The sequence below is a fragment of the Anomaloglossus baeobatrachus genome, chromosome 2, assembly GCF_048569485.1.
Source record: "Anomaloglossus baeobatrachus isolate aAnoBae1 chromosome 2, aAnoBae1.hap1, whole genome shotgun sequence".
NCBI classification, from domain to species: Eukaryota; Metazoa; Chordata; class Amphibia; order Anura; family Aromobatidae; genus Anomaloglossus; species Anomaloglossus baeobatrachus.
In genome coordinates this window covers 298637593-298652799 of record NC_134354.1, presented here as the reverse complement: position 1 = coordinate 298652799, position 15207 = coordinate 298637593, and the positions used below count along the sequence as shown (strand labels likewise).

Genomic DNA, 15207 nt, shown 5'->3' with positions numbered 1-15207 from the left:
AGGCTGATGCATGGGGAGGCTGATGCTGGGGGAGACTGGGAGCGGAAGGCTGATGCTGAGGGAGGCTGGGAGGGGGAGGCTGGGAGGAAGGAGGCTGGGAGGAGAGAGGCTGATCCTGGGGAAGGCTGGGAAGGGGAGGCTGATGCTGAGGGAAGCTGGAAGGAGAGAGGCTGATGCTGGGGGAGGCTGGAAGGAGAGAGGCTGAGGCTGGGAGGAGAGAGGCTGATGCTGGGGAAGGCTGATGCTGAGGGAGGCTGGGAGGGGAAAGCTGATGCTGGGGAAGGCTGGGAGGACGGAGGCTGGGAGGAGAGAGGCTGATCCTGGGGAAGGCTGGGAGAGGGAGGCTGATGCTGGAGGAGGCTGGAAGGAGAGAGGCTGATGCTGGCGGAGGCTGATGCTGGGGGAGGCTGGAAGGAGAGAGGCTGATGCTGGTGGAGGCTGATGCTTGGGGAGGCTGGGAGAGGGAGGCTGATGCTGAGGGAGGCTGGGAGGAGGGAGGCTGGGAGAGGTAGGCTGAGAGAAGAGAGGCTGATGCACACACACACACACACACACACACACACACACGCGCGCACTGCACAACACACCACACACACACACACACACACACTGGGAACCACAAACAACTGCCCTACACAGACACCCACACACACAGACAACGCTGCACACACACAACACCCAACACACAAACACCGCGGCACACACAAATATACGCACATACCGCACAACACACACATTGCACAAAACATACCTCCCCCCAAAACACACCACACACACACAAACCGCGCAACACACACACACAACGCTACAGACACACAGCACTCCACAAACAACGCAACACACGCAACACACATACAACACCGCTCTCACCCCCCGCCACACCCAGACAACACCCAGAACATGTACAGCGCCTACACAAACACTTGGTAACTACACACAACAACATCTCTATATATATATATATATATATATATATATATATATAACAAAAATCATACATGAACTACACAATACGTAAATTCTAGAATACCCGATGCGTAGAATCGGGCCACCTTCTAGTAGTTCATATTATCCTTAGTTTTGAGCAATCTAACTTAAAGGATAGTATTTTGTGCACGCTTGCAACCTTATTTGTGATGTTTCTCTTTAGATTTACATCCTGACCAATAATGGTAATTTTAGGGGATCTTTTTACATAAGAGTTTACCTTTCATCTGTGAGAACTTGAAGCTTCCCAGGGCCACCCAACCACCTTGACATAGCCATACAAGTGCATCTCAATAAATTAGAATATTCTCAAAAAGTGAATTTATTTCAGTAATTCAATACAAAAAGGGAAACACATATATTATATAGAGTCATTACATACAGAGTGATCTATTTCAAGTGTTTATTTCTGTTAATGTTGATGATTTATGGCTTACAGCCACTGAAAACCCAAAAGTCATTATCTCAGACAATATAGAATATTACATAAGACCAACTGAAAAAATGATTTTAAACTCAGAATTGTTGGCTCCTACTGAACAGTCTGTACAGTAAATGCACTCAATACTTGGTTGGGGCTCCTTCTGCATGAATTACTGCATCAATGCAGTGTGGCATAGAGGCGATCAGCCTGTGGCACTGCTGAGGTGTTATGGAAGACCAGGATGCTTTGATAGCAGCCTTTAGCTTGTCTGCATTGTTGGGTCTGAAATTGTTTAAAAGAACAGAGAGTCCTCAGTGGTTGATACCTTTTAATGGCTAACTGAAAAGATGGTAATAATTGCAAGCTTTCGAGACTACTCAGGTCTCTTCATCAGGCATGGTATAACACATGTTGTGTTATACCATGCCTGATGAAGAGACCTGAGTAGTCTCGAAAGCTTGCAATTATTACCATCTTTTCAGTTAGCCATTAAAAGGTATCAACCACTGAGGACTCTCTGTTCTTTTAAACAATTTTTTTATCTCTACTGGCTAACACGGTACAAAGATATATTTTACTTGTTGGGTCTGGTGTCTCTCATCTTCCTCTTGACAATACCCCATAGATTCTCAATGTGGTTATGAAACCAAGTATTGGTACTTTTGGCAGTGTGGACAGGTGCCAAGTCCTGCTTGAAAATAAAATATCCATCTCCAAAAAACTTGTAGGCAGAAAGAATCATGAAGTGCTTTAAAATTTTCTGGCAGACAGCTGTGCTGGTCTTCATAAAATACAGTGAACCTACACAGCAGATGACATGGCTCCCCAAACCATCACTGATTGTGGAAAGTTCACACTAGACCTCAAGCAGCTTGGATTGTGTGTATCTTCACTCTTCCTCCAGACTCTGGGTCCTTGAATTCCAAATGAAGTGCAAAATTTACTTTCATTGAAAACATCACCTTGCCCGACTGAGCAACAGTCCAGTTCTTTTTCTCCTTGGCCCAGGTAAGACGCTTCTGGGGTTGTCTATTGGTCATGAGTGGCTTGACATGAGGAATGCGACACTTTTAGCCCATGTCCTGGATACATCTATGTGTGATCGCCCTTGAAGCACTGACTCCAGCAGCAGTCCACTCCTTGTGAAACTCCCCCAAATTTTTGAAAGGCCTTTTCTTAACAATACTATCAGGGCTGCAGTTATCTCGGTTACTTGTGCACATTATTCTACCACACTTTTTCCTTCCACTCAACTTCCCATTAATATGCTTGGATACAGCACTCTGTGAACAGCCAGATTCTTTAGCAATGATCTTTTGTGGCTTACACTCCTTGTGGAGTGTGTCAATGACTGCTGGCTGGACATCTGTCAAGTCAGCAGTCTTTCTCATAAGAGTGTAGCCTACTGAACAACGGTGGGTATGGAAAGTATTCAGACCCCTTTCAATTTTTCATTCTTTGTTTCATTGCAGCCATTTGGTAAATTCATTAAAAGTTCATTTTTTTCTAATTAATTTATACTCTGCACCCCATCTTGATGGAAAAAAACCCAGAAATGTAAAAATGTTTGTAAATTTATTAAACAAGAAAAACTAAAATATCACATGGTCATAACTATTCAGACTCTTTGCTCAGACTCTCATATTTAAGTCACATACTGTCCATTTCCTTGTATTCCTCCTTGAGATGGTTCTACTCATTCATTGGAGTCCAGCTGTGTTTAATTAAACTGATAGGACTTGATTTGGAAAGGCACACACCTGTCTATATAAGCTCACAGTGCATATGAGACCAAATGAGAATCATGAGGTCAAAGGAACTGCCCAAGGAGCTCAGAGACAGAATTGTGGCAAGGCACAGATCTGGCCAAGGCTGCAAAAGAATTTCTGCAGTACTCAAGGTCCCTAATTGCACAGTGGTCTGAGTAATCCTGAAATGTTAGAAATTTGAGACCACTATAACTCGTCCTAGACCTGGCCGTCCAGCCAAACTGAGCAATCATGGGAAAAGAGCTTTGGTAAGAGAGGAAAAGAAGAACCTCAAGACCACTGTAGCTGAGTTCCAGAGATGCAGTAGGGAGATGGGAGAAAGTTCCACAAAGTCAACTATCACTGCAGCCCTCCACCAGTCGGGTCTTTATGGCAGAGTGGCCTGAAGGAAGCCTCTAAGCAGTGCAAGACATATGAAAGCCTGCATAGAGTTTGCAAAAAAACACAGGAAGGACTCCCAGACTATGAGAAATAAGATTCTCTGGTCTGATGAGATGAAGATAGAAATTTTTGGTGATAATTCCAAGGAGTATGTGTGGAGAAAACCAGGTACTGCTCATCACCTGCCCAATACAATCCCAACAGTGAAACATGGTGGTGGCCGCATCATGCTATGGGGGTGTTTTTCAAATGGAGGGACAGGACGACTGGTTGCAATTGAAGGAAAGATGAATGCAGCCAAGTATAGAAAGATCCTGGAAGAAAATCTCTTTAAGAGTGCTTTGGACTTCAGACTTGGCCAAAGGTTCACCTTCCAACAAGGCAATGACCCTAAGCACACAGCTAAAATAACAAAGGAGTGGCTTCAGAACAACTCTGTGACCATTCTTGACTGGCCCAGCCAGAAACCTGACTTAAACTCAATTGAGCATGTGTGGAGAGACCTGAAAATGGCCGTCTACCAACATTCACCATCCAAACTGACGGAACTGGAGAGAACCTGCAAGGAAGAATGGCGGAGGATCCCCAAATCTAGATGTGAAAAACTTGTTGCATCATTCCCAAGAAGACTCATGGCTGTACTAGCTCAAAAGGATTGTTCTACTCAATACTGAGCAAAGGGTCTGAATATACTTATGGCCATGTGATATTTCAGTTTTTCTTGTTTAATAAATTTGCAAAAAAATTTACATTTGTTTTTTTTCTGTCAAGATGGGGTGCAGAGTGTACATTAATGAGAAAAAAATGAACTTTTTTGAATTTACCAAATGGCTGCAATGAAACAAAGAGTGAAACATTTAAAGGGGTCTGAATACTTTCCGTACCCACTGTAGACTAATGGACCATTTTAAATGCTTGGGAAGCCTTTACAGGTGTTTTGTGGTAATTATTTTAATTTTCTGAGATAATGACTTTTGGGTTTTCATTGCCTGTAAGCCATAATCATAAACATTAACAGAAATAAACACTTGAAATAGATCACACTGTGTGTAATGACTCTATATAATATATGTGATTCCCTTTTTCTATTGAATTACTGAAATAAATTAACTTTTTGAGGATATTGTCATTTATTGAGATGCACTTGTATTTTGCCTTTGTGCTGTATGCTAGAGCTGTTCTGTTGTGTAGAAGTGAGGTGGCCAGCCAGGAAGCTACTGCGTACACTCCAGATATGCATCCTGCCAAACACCTGGCCATTGATAATGATAAACTCTTTATTAACTGTACAAACGCAGCCAGGAACACCATAGTATAGACCTCACCAGACGCTTGGGGCACACACGCGGTCCACCTCCTCCATGTTTGCCTACATATACGTAATGGTTTATCCAGCAACCGCTATACCCACAAGCTCATCAAGTAGCTCCTATCCCTGGAACTTTTAGTGCCTCGGACCTTATGAAACTAGTGAATTCAATCCATTTATACTACACCACTTAGCTACATGCAATTATACTAAGGAGTGCTCAGATGTGTGCTATCCGCACCAACTTTATATACCTGTCAACCAGCTGTCCAGCATCCTGGCCTGATGATTATTTGTCATCTTGCCATCTACATACGGACTGGCATCCCAGCTCTAATTGAACACACAACGTGCACATAAGCAGAGAATCCCTACAGACAGAACCAAAAACATAGATGGGATTTCATTATTGATCCACGTTTGGAATATTCCATTTCTATCATTAGATACTTTACGCATCTAGTCGAGTGACTGCTCATACCAGCACCGTTTTCTTGCCCATCTCGGGACTCCTACATATCTAGTCAGTCTGTCCGACCAGATGAAGGCCAAGACTAAGGCCGATATGTTATAGGCGGACTTTCTACAATTGTATCACATCCCCTTTTTTTCAATAAAAAGATCAAGAAAAGATTCAGACGTTTCTCATTCACTCTTTGACTTATAATTGGGAAATATAACAGTGTGCCGGAGTTACACTCCTTTTATTATAGGAACACCATAGTGGCCTTAACTATGAATATCTAAGCTACTGTAATGCCCTGCACATGAAGAAAGCAACATAGCTAATCAGGAGAGCTATACTAAAGTAATAATTCAAGCTATTTGATAATATTATTATACCAATTACATATTTGGATAGAATCTTGCAGATGTGAATACTCCTTTAGGCCTCTTTCACATGCCCGTGCCTCCGGTACGTGTTTGGTCAGTTTCCTCACGTACCGGAGACATGTACACATGTAGACCTTGGTTTTTTAATGGACTTGGATACACATATGTATTTACGCACGGAACGTGTGTCCGTGCCGTACATATGTGTGTTCCTCACGGCAACATGTCCGTTTTCTCTCCGGCATCACGGGTGTCACACGGAACGCAAACGGGTCACGCGTACCGCAAACGGACCACACGGATGTGTTCCGTGTGACACGCACCGGAGAAATCACATGTGTCTGCAAGAAAAAAAAAAAACATTACTCACCTTCCCCAGCCCTGCTGTCTCTGCCGCTGCTGTCACTTGCTGCCGACCGCCGCTCATTATTCTCATTGCATATTCACTTCACTGCGGCCAGAAGTAGCAGCAGCGGGGAGTCAGCAGGACCGGAGACCGAAGATCAGCACCATGGACAGCAACGCCAGGGACAGGTGAGTAGAAAGTTCCCATTCTCCGAGTTTTATCATGGATAACACACGGATAACACACGGAGAACACACGTGTGTCATAAACACGGCTCACGGAGGGCAAAACGCACCTTTGACACGTCCGTGAAAAACGTGCGTGGCTTTTCACGGACGTGTGAAAGAGGCCTTAAGTACTTCCTGAATTACTTTTGGCTTTGGCTCTATTTCTCAAAACTGAGCAAACATAGCAGTGTGTGGTTATTTTTTGTATATTACATCTGGGAAACCACAATAAAACTAACAAGTACAAAATACAGTCAGGTTTACTACAATCTTTATCTCTTTACAGATATTTATATTGATGAAGATGAAAAAAACTTGGCCAACCTTTCATCAAACAGCACATGCAGTTACACCGGATTTGTGAACGTAACAAATCCTTGTCTCTGGGATTCATGGATTAAGAATGAAACTTTGATTCAAGAAAAGGTATGCAAAGCTAAATATAATAGATGCATTCATGGTGAGCACACCTGTGGTAATCATTCTATAATCATTCTCCCCCCCAAGACTATAGTCCCACCAATTGTGGTATAAGAATGAGAAGGTTATTCCCCCCAAAAATAGGGTTATACCCCTTCTTTATGACTATGTACACATACGCAGCCTCCACTGAATACATTATCTATGGGATTGCTAAGTACAGTGCTTGGCTAGTTTCAGTAGGCCCATAAATAGAGATGTGGAACCAAAATGGTAAAGCTTGGGTTTTTTATACCTAGTGTCCGGGGTTTCAACTCAAACACAAACTTTTTAAAAAAAAGTCTGTGTCTGAGTTTAGAGTTTGGGTACTGTTTGTATGGTAACGAAGTTCATTGAAAGGTTGTAGTTCAGCCAGTCAACAAGCTACATTGCATGACTGTAGGCTGCTGGGAAGAATAAAGATTAAAAAAAATGACGTGGGCCCACCTATTTTTGATAACCAGTGCAGATAAAACAGACCTCTGCAGGTTGCATCTCTCAGCTATCTGTTTTACCTTGGCTGCTTATCAAAAAAAGAAAAAATGGCTTGGCGTCCCCCTTATTATTGATAACCAGCCAAGGTAAAGCAGACAGTTGGGGGATGGTAGCATCAGGATGGGAAGACCCATGGTTATTTCCCCCCCCACCCCCCCAGCATAAAAATAGCAGCCCGTAGCTGACCCAGAAGTGACACATCTACTTCTGGTGCTCTGCTTGGCTCTTCCTGATTGCCCTGGTCCTTTGCCAATTGTCAGCTCTGAAATGAGAGCTCAAGCCCAGGGGTTATTAATGGATATACATCTATCAGACAACTCCATTACTAACCCAGCAAATATAAAGTTATAAAACACACAGACACTAGGAAAAAAATTATTTGAATATAGACTCCGTCACACGATCTCTCACCAATTTATTGTTCAGAAAACATACTGGAAGTTTGAATGTAATCCAAAGTGTAATGTACCATGACGTTCATTGAGGTGAGAAATTCTAGGCCTGCTGTTGATCTGGAGTGACCTCCGGAGCCTTGTTCTGAAAATGTTCTCAGAACGATGCTCCAAAAGAATCGATGGACGTTGTGGGACATTACAGTTTGGATTACGTTGGAACTAGCAAAATTTATTTTGAAGTAATAAATTGGTAAACAAGGGAATGTGGGAGAGTCTTTATTCCCCATAGGATTACGTCGGAACTAACAGAATTTATTTTTAATTAATACATTTGTGAAGAAGGGAGTGTACGGGAATATTTATTCACTTTTTTTTCCCAATGTTGGTGTGTTTTTTAATTCTATACTTGAAGTGTTGGTGTCTGATAGACTCCTATTGATTACTAAACTTTGGGCTTGATGTCAGCTGTCAATTCACAGCTGACGTCAACCTTACAAGTATTACTCCTATTGCCAATGCAGCAGGGCAATCGGTAAAGCTCCAGGATTGGCACATCCAATGATGTACTTTTGGGCGGCTGTGTGCTGCTATTTTTAAGTTTGGGAGGGCTCAGAACCATAGGACTTCCCATCCTGATAATACCAGCCCCCAGATGTCTGCTTTATCTTGGATGGTTATGAAAAATGAGAGGGGACCCTACGCCATTTTTCTAAATTATAATGTTTTTTAATTTAAATTAGTATTTTAGATAAGCAGTTAAGGCAAAGCATACAGATGAGGGTTGCAGCTCGCAGCTGTTTGTTTTACCTGTGCTGGTTATGAAAAATATGCGGGAGCCGACGTCATCTTTTTTTTTTTTATTTATTCCATATCCACATCTTTGCAGTACAATTGCCTCCTTTATAGTTCCTTTTGTAGCCCCTAGCGCTTATTACGGCCATGTTACACTCATTTTACAGTACCAAAGTTCTGGTTCCCATTGACAAATCACCAGGCCCTGATGGCCTTCACCCTCGGGTATTAAGGGAGTTAAGTAATGTGATAGACAGGCCTCTATTCCTTATATTTAAAGACTCTATAGAAACTGGGTCTGTTCCACTGGATTGGCGGCTAGCAAATGTGGTACCAATATTCAAAAAAGTGTGTAAAAGGGAACCTGGAAACTATAGGCCGGTAAGCTTAACATCTGTTGTGGGTAAAATGTTTGAAGGGTTTTTAAGGGATACTATTATGGAATGTCTCAATGTTAATAATTGTTTAACTCCATATCAACATGGATTTATGAAGGATCGCTCCTGTCAAACTAACCTGATCAGCCTCTATGAGGATGTAAGCTCTCACATGGACCAAGAAGAATCATTGGATGTCATTTATCTCGACTTCGGTAAAGCATTTGACACTGTCCCACATAAAAGACTGATAAGTAAAATGAGAAAGCTTGGGCTCGGGAAAAATGTGTGTAGATGGGTAGGTAGCTGGCTTAGTGGTAGAAAACAAAGAGTGGTTATTAATGGCGCATACTCAGATTGGGCCAGGGTTACTAGTGGGGTGCCACAGGGGTCTGTATTGGGCCCCCTACTATTTAATATATTTATTAATGATCTGGTGGATGGTTTACAGAGTAAAATATCAGTATTTGCAGATGATACAAAACTATGCAAGGTAGTTAACACAATGGAGGACAGTTTGCAACTACAGATGGATTTGAGTAAATTGGAGAATTGGGCTGAAAAATGGCAAATGAGGTTTAACACAGATAAGTGTAAGGTTATGCACATGGGAAGGAGAAACAGATGCTACAATTACTTACTAAATGGGAAACCGCTGGGGAAATCAGACATGGAAAAAGACTTAGGCATCTTAGTCAATAAGAAGCTAAATTGGAGTGCCCAGTGTCAGGCAGCAGCCACCAAAGCAAATAGGGTGATGGGATGCATTAGAAGAGGTCTGGGTGCACGAGATGAAAACATCATTCTCCCTCTGTACAAATCACTCGTCAGACCACACTTGGAGTATTGTGTGCAATTTCGGGCACCGGTGCTCAAGAAAGACATTACTGAACTTGAAAGGGTTCAGAGGCGGGCTAGTAAAATAATAAATGGAGTGGGTGCATTACAATACACGGTAAGGTTATCAAAATTAGGTCTATTTACTCTAGAAAAGAGAAGACTTAGGGGAGACCTAATAAATATGTACAAATATATCAGAGGGCCATATAGAGATCTCTCCCATGATCTGTTTGTACCAAGGACTATGACAAGAACAAGGGGGCATTCTCTTCGATTGGAGGAAAGAAAATTCCTACATCAGCATAGAAGAGGGTTCTTCACGGTAAGAGCAGTGAGGCTCTGGAACTCTCTTCCTGAGGAAGTGGTGATGGCCAACTCACTGAATGAATTTAAGAGAGGAATGGAAGCTTTTCTTGATAGCAAAAGTATAGAAGGTTATCAATAGCATAATCTTACAGGTAGATAGAAGAGCAACCTAGATTATTAGAGGAATGGGTGGGCTGCAACACCAAGACAGGTTATTAAACTTGGGGTTATTTAGTTTGGAAAAACAAAGGCTTAGGGGAGATCTAATCACAATGTATAAACATATGAGGGGACAGTACAGAGAACTTTCCAAAGATCTCTTTACACCTAGGCATGCGACTGGAACATGGGAGCATCCGCTACGTCTAGAGGAAAGAAGGTTTAATCATAACCACAGACGAGGATTCTTTACTGTACGAGCAGTGAGACTATGGAACTCTCTGCCGCATGGTGTTGTAATGAGTGATTCACTACTAACATTTAAGCAGAGCCTGGACTCCTTTCTTGAAAAATATAATATTACCAGTTATGTATATTAGATTTTATGACAGGGTGTTGATCCAGGGAACTAGTCTGATTGCCGTATGTGGAGTCAGGAAGGAATTTTTTTCCCCATTGGAGCTTATTTGATACATTGGGGTTTTTTTGCCTTCCTCTGGATCAACATGTTAGGCTACGGGTTAAACTAGATGGACTTAGGGCTGGTTCACACTAAGCGACAGCGACAACGAGGTCGCTGTTACGTCACCATTTTCTGTGACGTAACAGCGACCTTGTAAGTCGCTGTTATGATCGCTGTTTAGCTGTCAAACACAGCAGCCAAAGCAGCGATCATAACCGCGAGAGCAGGGAGCCGCGCACACTGCTTAGCGCTGGCTCCTTGCTCTCCTAGCTACAGTACACATCGGGTTAATTAACCTGATGTGTACTGCAGCTACATGTGCAGAAAGCAGGGAGCCACGCACACTGCTTAGCGCTGGCTCCTTGCTCTCCTAGCTACAGTACACATCGGGTTAATTAACCCGATGTGTACTGCAGCTACATGTGCAGAGAGCAGGGAGCCGCGCACACTGCTTAGCGCTGGCTCCCTGCTCTCCTAGCTACAGTACACATCGGGTTAATTAACCCGATGTGTACTGCAGCTACATGTGCAGAGAGCCGGAACCGGCAGCACAGGCAGCGTGAGAGCTGCGGAGGCTGGTAACAAAGGTAAATATTGGGTAACCACCTTGGTTACCCGATGTTTACCCTGGTTACAGCTTACCACAGCTACCAGATGCCGGCTCCAGCTCCCTGCTCGTTTCATTTCGTCGCTCTCTCGCTGTCACACACAGCGATCTGTGCGTCACAGCGGGAGAGCGCCTTTGAAGAAAACGAACCAGGGCTGTGTGTAACGAGCAGCGATCTCGCAGCAGGGGCCAGATCGCTGCTCAGTGTCACACACAGCGAGATCGCTAATGAGGTCACTGTTGCGTCACCAAAACCGTGCTGTAGCAGCGATTTCGGTAGCGATCTCGCTATGTGTGAAGCACCCCTTAGAGTCTCCCTTCAACCTTAAAAACTATGAAACTATGACATGGAGTTCGGAGTCCGGGGTCAAGTTTGGGTCAAGTCGGTGTTCGGAACCGAACTTTTGACTAAAGTCGAGGTGAAACCAAACTTCCATGGGTCCGCTCATCCCTATCCATAAACAATTAATAGAGCAAAGGCCTTTCATGCCCAGCTTTGTTCTGCTCCATTCAGGACAGAGATCGCTGTGGGGTTCCAATGGTCAGGGCCCGATAGTTAGGAATTTATGTCTTATTTCTATAAATAGTGAATCATGTAATTTTTCGGAAATAATGTTTTAATCACCTACTACCCCAGATTATAATAACATCTCACACAGTACACCCCTGTCAAATATATACATTCTAGAATCAATCACAATAGTCAAACTTCCCAATCAAAAAGTGCCAGAGCTCATCTACGCCACTTTGCCACGTTAAATCCATAACCAGTTGACCGTTGCCACCAGTGACACAAGCAGATGCACACAAGTCATTAGCCAACTGACAGCAGCACTCAGCAACCTGAGTACTACTGTCACAATGCCACACCTCGTGTCACCGCCAGTCGTGGTCAATTCTGTATCCTGCTCCACCAGTGCAGTGCCCTGTCATGAACAATAGCAATATTCAGTCCCAGTCTACATCCATGATGTCATATTTTGCCTAGGCATTTACTAAAAGTTATATATATAGGCCTGACTGCATATGATGCAAAGAACTTGGCATATCTACCGTCCTATGGACCTCAGGGCAAAATTTGGACCTGTACCTCCAGCAGTATGTGGGTCAGATGAACAATGATTAGGCAATAATGTCCCCCTTCCTGGCCCCTATAAAAAATACCTACATATGAAAAAAGACGGAAATAGATATAAAATATATAATTTATTGAACCACATTAAAATACAAGAATGTGAAAATTTATTACAAATGGCCACAAGGTGGCACGGCATAAAAGATACGAGGACAATCAATCCAGTAATTTTATGTAAGTCTATGCCTCATCAAGTGAAAATGCGATGCTATCAACAACCAGTAAGGTCACTGGTGTATGGTATGAAAATAATGATAGTAATAGTAGCGGCAGCACTGCTATCACTACCAATACTGGGACAAGTGCACAGTATGCAATATAGTAATAATAATAATAACAGTCATTATTTTAAAAACCGTGCACTTTACAGGTTGTGATAGCATGGTATTTTCACTTGTTCGGGCATATCTTGTATGCAGTGCCACCTTGTGGCCATTTGCAATACATTTTTACATGTTATATTTTAAAGTGGTTCAATAAATTACATGTATTTTATATATATATATATATATATATATATATATATATATATATATATATATATATATTTCAGCCTTCAGTGCACTTTTTTTCTTATGTAGGTATTTATTGTATGGTGCTTGACCATCTATTTGAGTCCATATATGTTCATATCCCTTACATTTGATTCATTTTGTTTATTTCCTTAATATTAAAGTTGTCCGACGTAAACTCCAAAAAATGTTTTAGGCTAAGTTCACACACTGCGTTTTTTTGACGTTGCATTTTTGTGCATTTTTTGACGCAAAAAACGCACAAAAACGCACCCGCGGCAAAAACGCATGCGTTTTACCGCGTTTTGGTGCATTTTTTGCGGCGTTTTGCTGCGTTTTTGCTCACTGCGTTTTTATGCGTTTTTTATCAGTGAACATTGCCATTAAAGATTGTTGGAAAAAAAAAAGAAACAAGGTCTGATGTAATTTCCTTCTTCAATATGTTCTTCATTCTCCACTTGTGTATGCAGGAGAGCAGGTATAAACGGCTTTTATACAATCAGCTGATGCATCAGTGCAAAAAAACAAACAAAAACAAACTACACACTTCTGTGCAGCGTCGGACTGGCTACCGGAGGAATCTCCAGTAATGCCAGGCCTGGATTCAGGTACCTGCACTGCACTCCGGAGCTCTCACCTGAGCTCCGGCGTGCAGCCTGGACTTTACAGCGAGCGCCTAGTGATTGATTGATTCCCCGGCACTTGCGGTTCAGTTCATGACAGCTGCAAACAGGCCGGGGTGATCGCCGGTGCTGTCACCTGAACTCCGGAGATCACCCCGGCCTGTCTGCAGCTGTCATGAACTGACTGGAAGCGCCGGGGAATCCGTCACCGCGAGACTTACGATCAGCTGATGCGTCAGGTGACCGCATCAGGTGATCACCGCCAGGTCCTGCAGCTATCGTACGTGCCTGGGAGCCAGCACACAGCCAGAGCGGGGGTGGCGGTACCGTGAAGAGGAGCTGGGAGCCTTGCATCGGGAGTCTGAAGATAGGTGAGTATGAGATTTTTCTACTGTTCACTTTTGATTTAGCAGCCGCTTCCACCTCCTGCACGGGAGTGGACATGGCACCGGGCGGGAAATGGAAGCAGCGGTGGCAGTACCGGGAGGATTCACACTTCTGTGTTTACTGACAGAAGGAATCCTCTTCCTGTACAAGTCACTTTACTACCCACCCCTTGCGTTTATAGCTGCGTTTTGTCATAAAAACGCAGTAAAACGCAGCTATGTTTGCAATTTGCGGCTTTCATTGCGTTTTTGAACATCTCATTGAACTCAATGGGTGGAAAACGGAGTGAAAAACGCAAAAATAATTGACATGCTGCGTTTTTGTGGTGCCCACAAAAACGCAGCTAAAAAAAAACGCTGTGTGCAGACAGCAAAAATGAAAACTCATAGACTTTGCTGGGGAAGCAAATTCATGCAGTTTTCTGAGCAAAAACGCACCTGAAAAACGCGCAAAAACGCCGCGAAAAACGCACTTTGTGAACTTACCCTTAAGCTAATCTCTGCTGTATTGTCATATAAAACATTCCTACATTATATTTGTTTGTTTTCTAACTTTTGTTCCTCTTGAATTATCCCTTTATTCTCTGCAGACACTTTATTTACCTGCAACTCAAGCAAACTTGACTTTTTTGTTTCCTTGGTTGCCAAACCTCACAGTCAGAGCTGGCACCGCCCGGCCTCACTGTCCAGCCCTGCCCTCTGCTCGCCCTCTGCACACACCCATTGGCTGTCAGTAGTCTGCTCAGCACAGACCTTTAGCAGAGCACAATATGGGCACATATAATATAGTAATGTGTCCATCCTTGTGATCATCGTATAGTAATGCCCCCAACCTGTAATGTGCCCCATCCTTGTGCCCATCCTGCTCATCCTATAGTAATAGCCCCTTTCCTGATCCTCTTCCATCATGTAATAGTGTCCCCTATTCTGCCATACTTCACACATGCAAAAAAACAAACACAAAGTCCATCTCACCAGTCCTGATTCCCTCGGTGTCCTGCTTCTGTCGCGGGCGGAGGAGGGGACGCCGTGCTCTCCCACTGCTGCTCGGGTCCGGCTGCCGCGGCTGCTGCGGCCTGCTGCTGCTCAGTGGCTCGAGCGATGGGCCGGATCCCGGGGACTTTAGCGGCGCTCCTCGCCCGTGAGTGAAAGGGGGTTTTGGGTATAGGGATTGGTTTATTGTCCGTGACGCCACCCACGGTTGTCTGTATGGGGGGGATCCCGGTAAGGATGGTATGGAGCAGCCAGTTGTTGTGTTGCCCCTCCATGGGTAGGGGTTGGTGATCCCGGGGCCCAGTGATGAGGTCGGAGGTGCAGGGCTTGGTGGGCGCAGGGACACCGGGGGCAGCGCTGTGCCTTGCGGCACTGTGGTACTCACTCA

The 15207-nt window shown here is 43.7% G+C and overlaps 1 protein-coding gene across 1 annotated transcript in view; it reads left to right on the top strand.

Annotated features, from left to right (window-relative positions):
- Positions 1 to 15207, top strand: part of C2H3orf52 (chromosome 2 C3orf52 homolog) — a 51733-nt gene that overhangs the window by 14565 nt on the left and 21961 nt on the right. The window contains exon 3 of the mRNA XM_075333842.1: positions 6564 to 6703. Within this exon, the coding sequence (XP_075189957.1) occupies positions 6564 to 6703 (140 nt within the window). The remainder of the gene's footprint in view (positions 1 to 6563; positions 6704 to 15207) is intronic.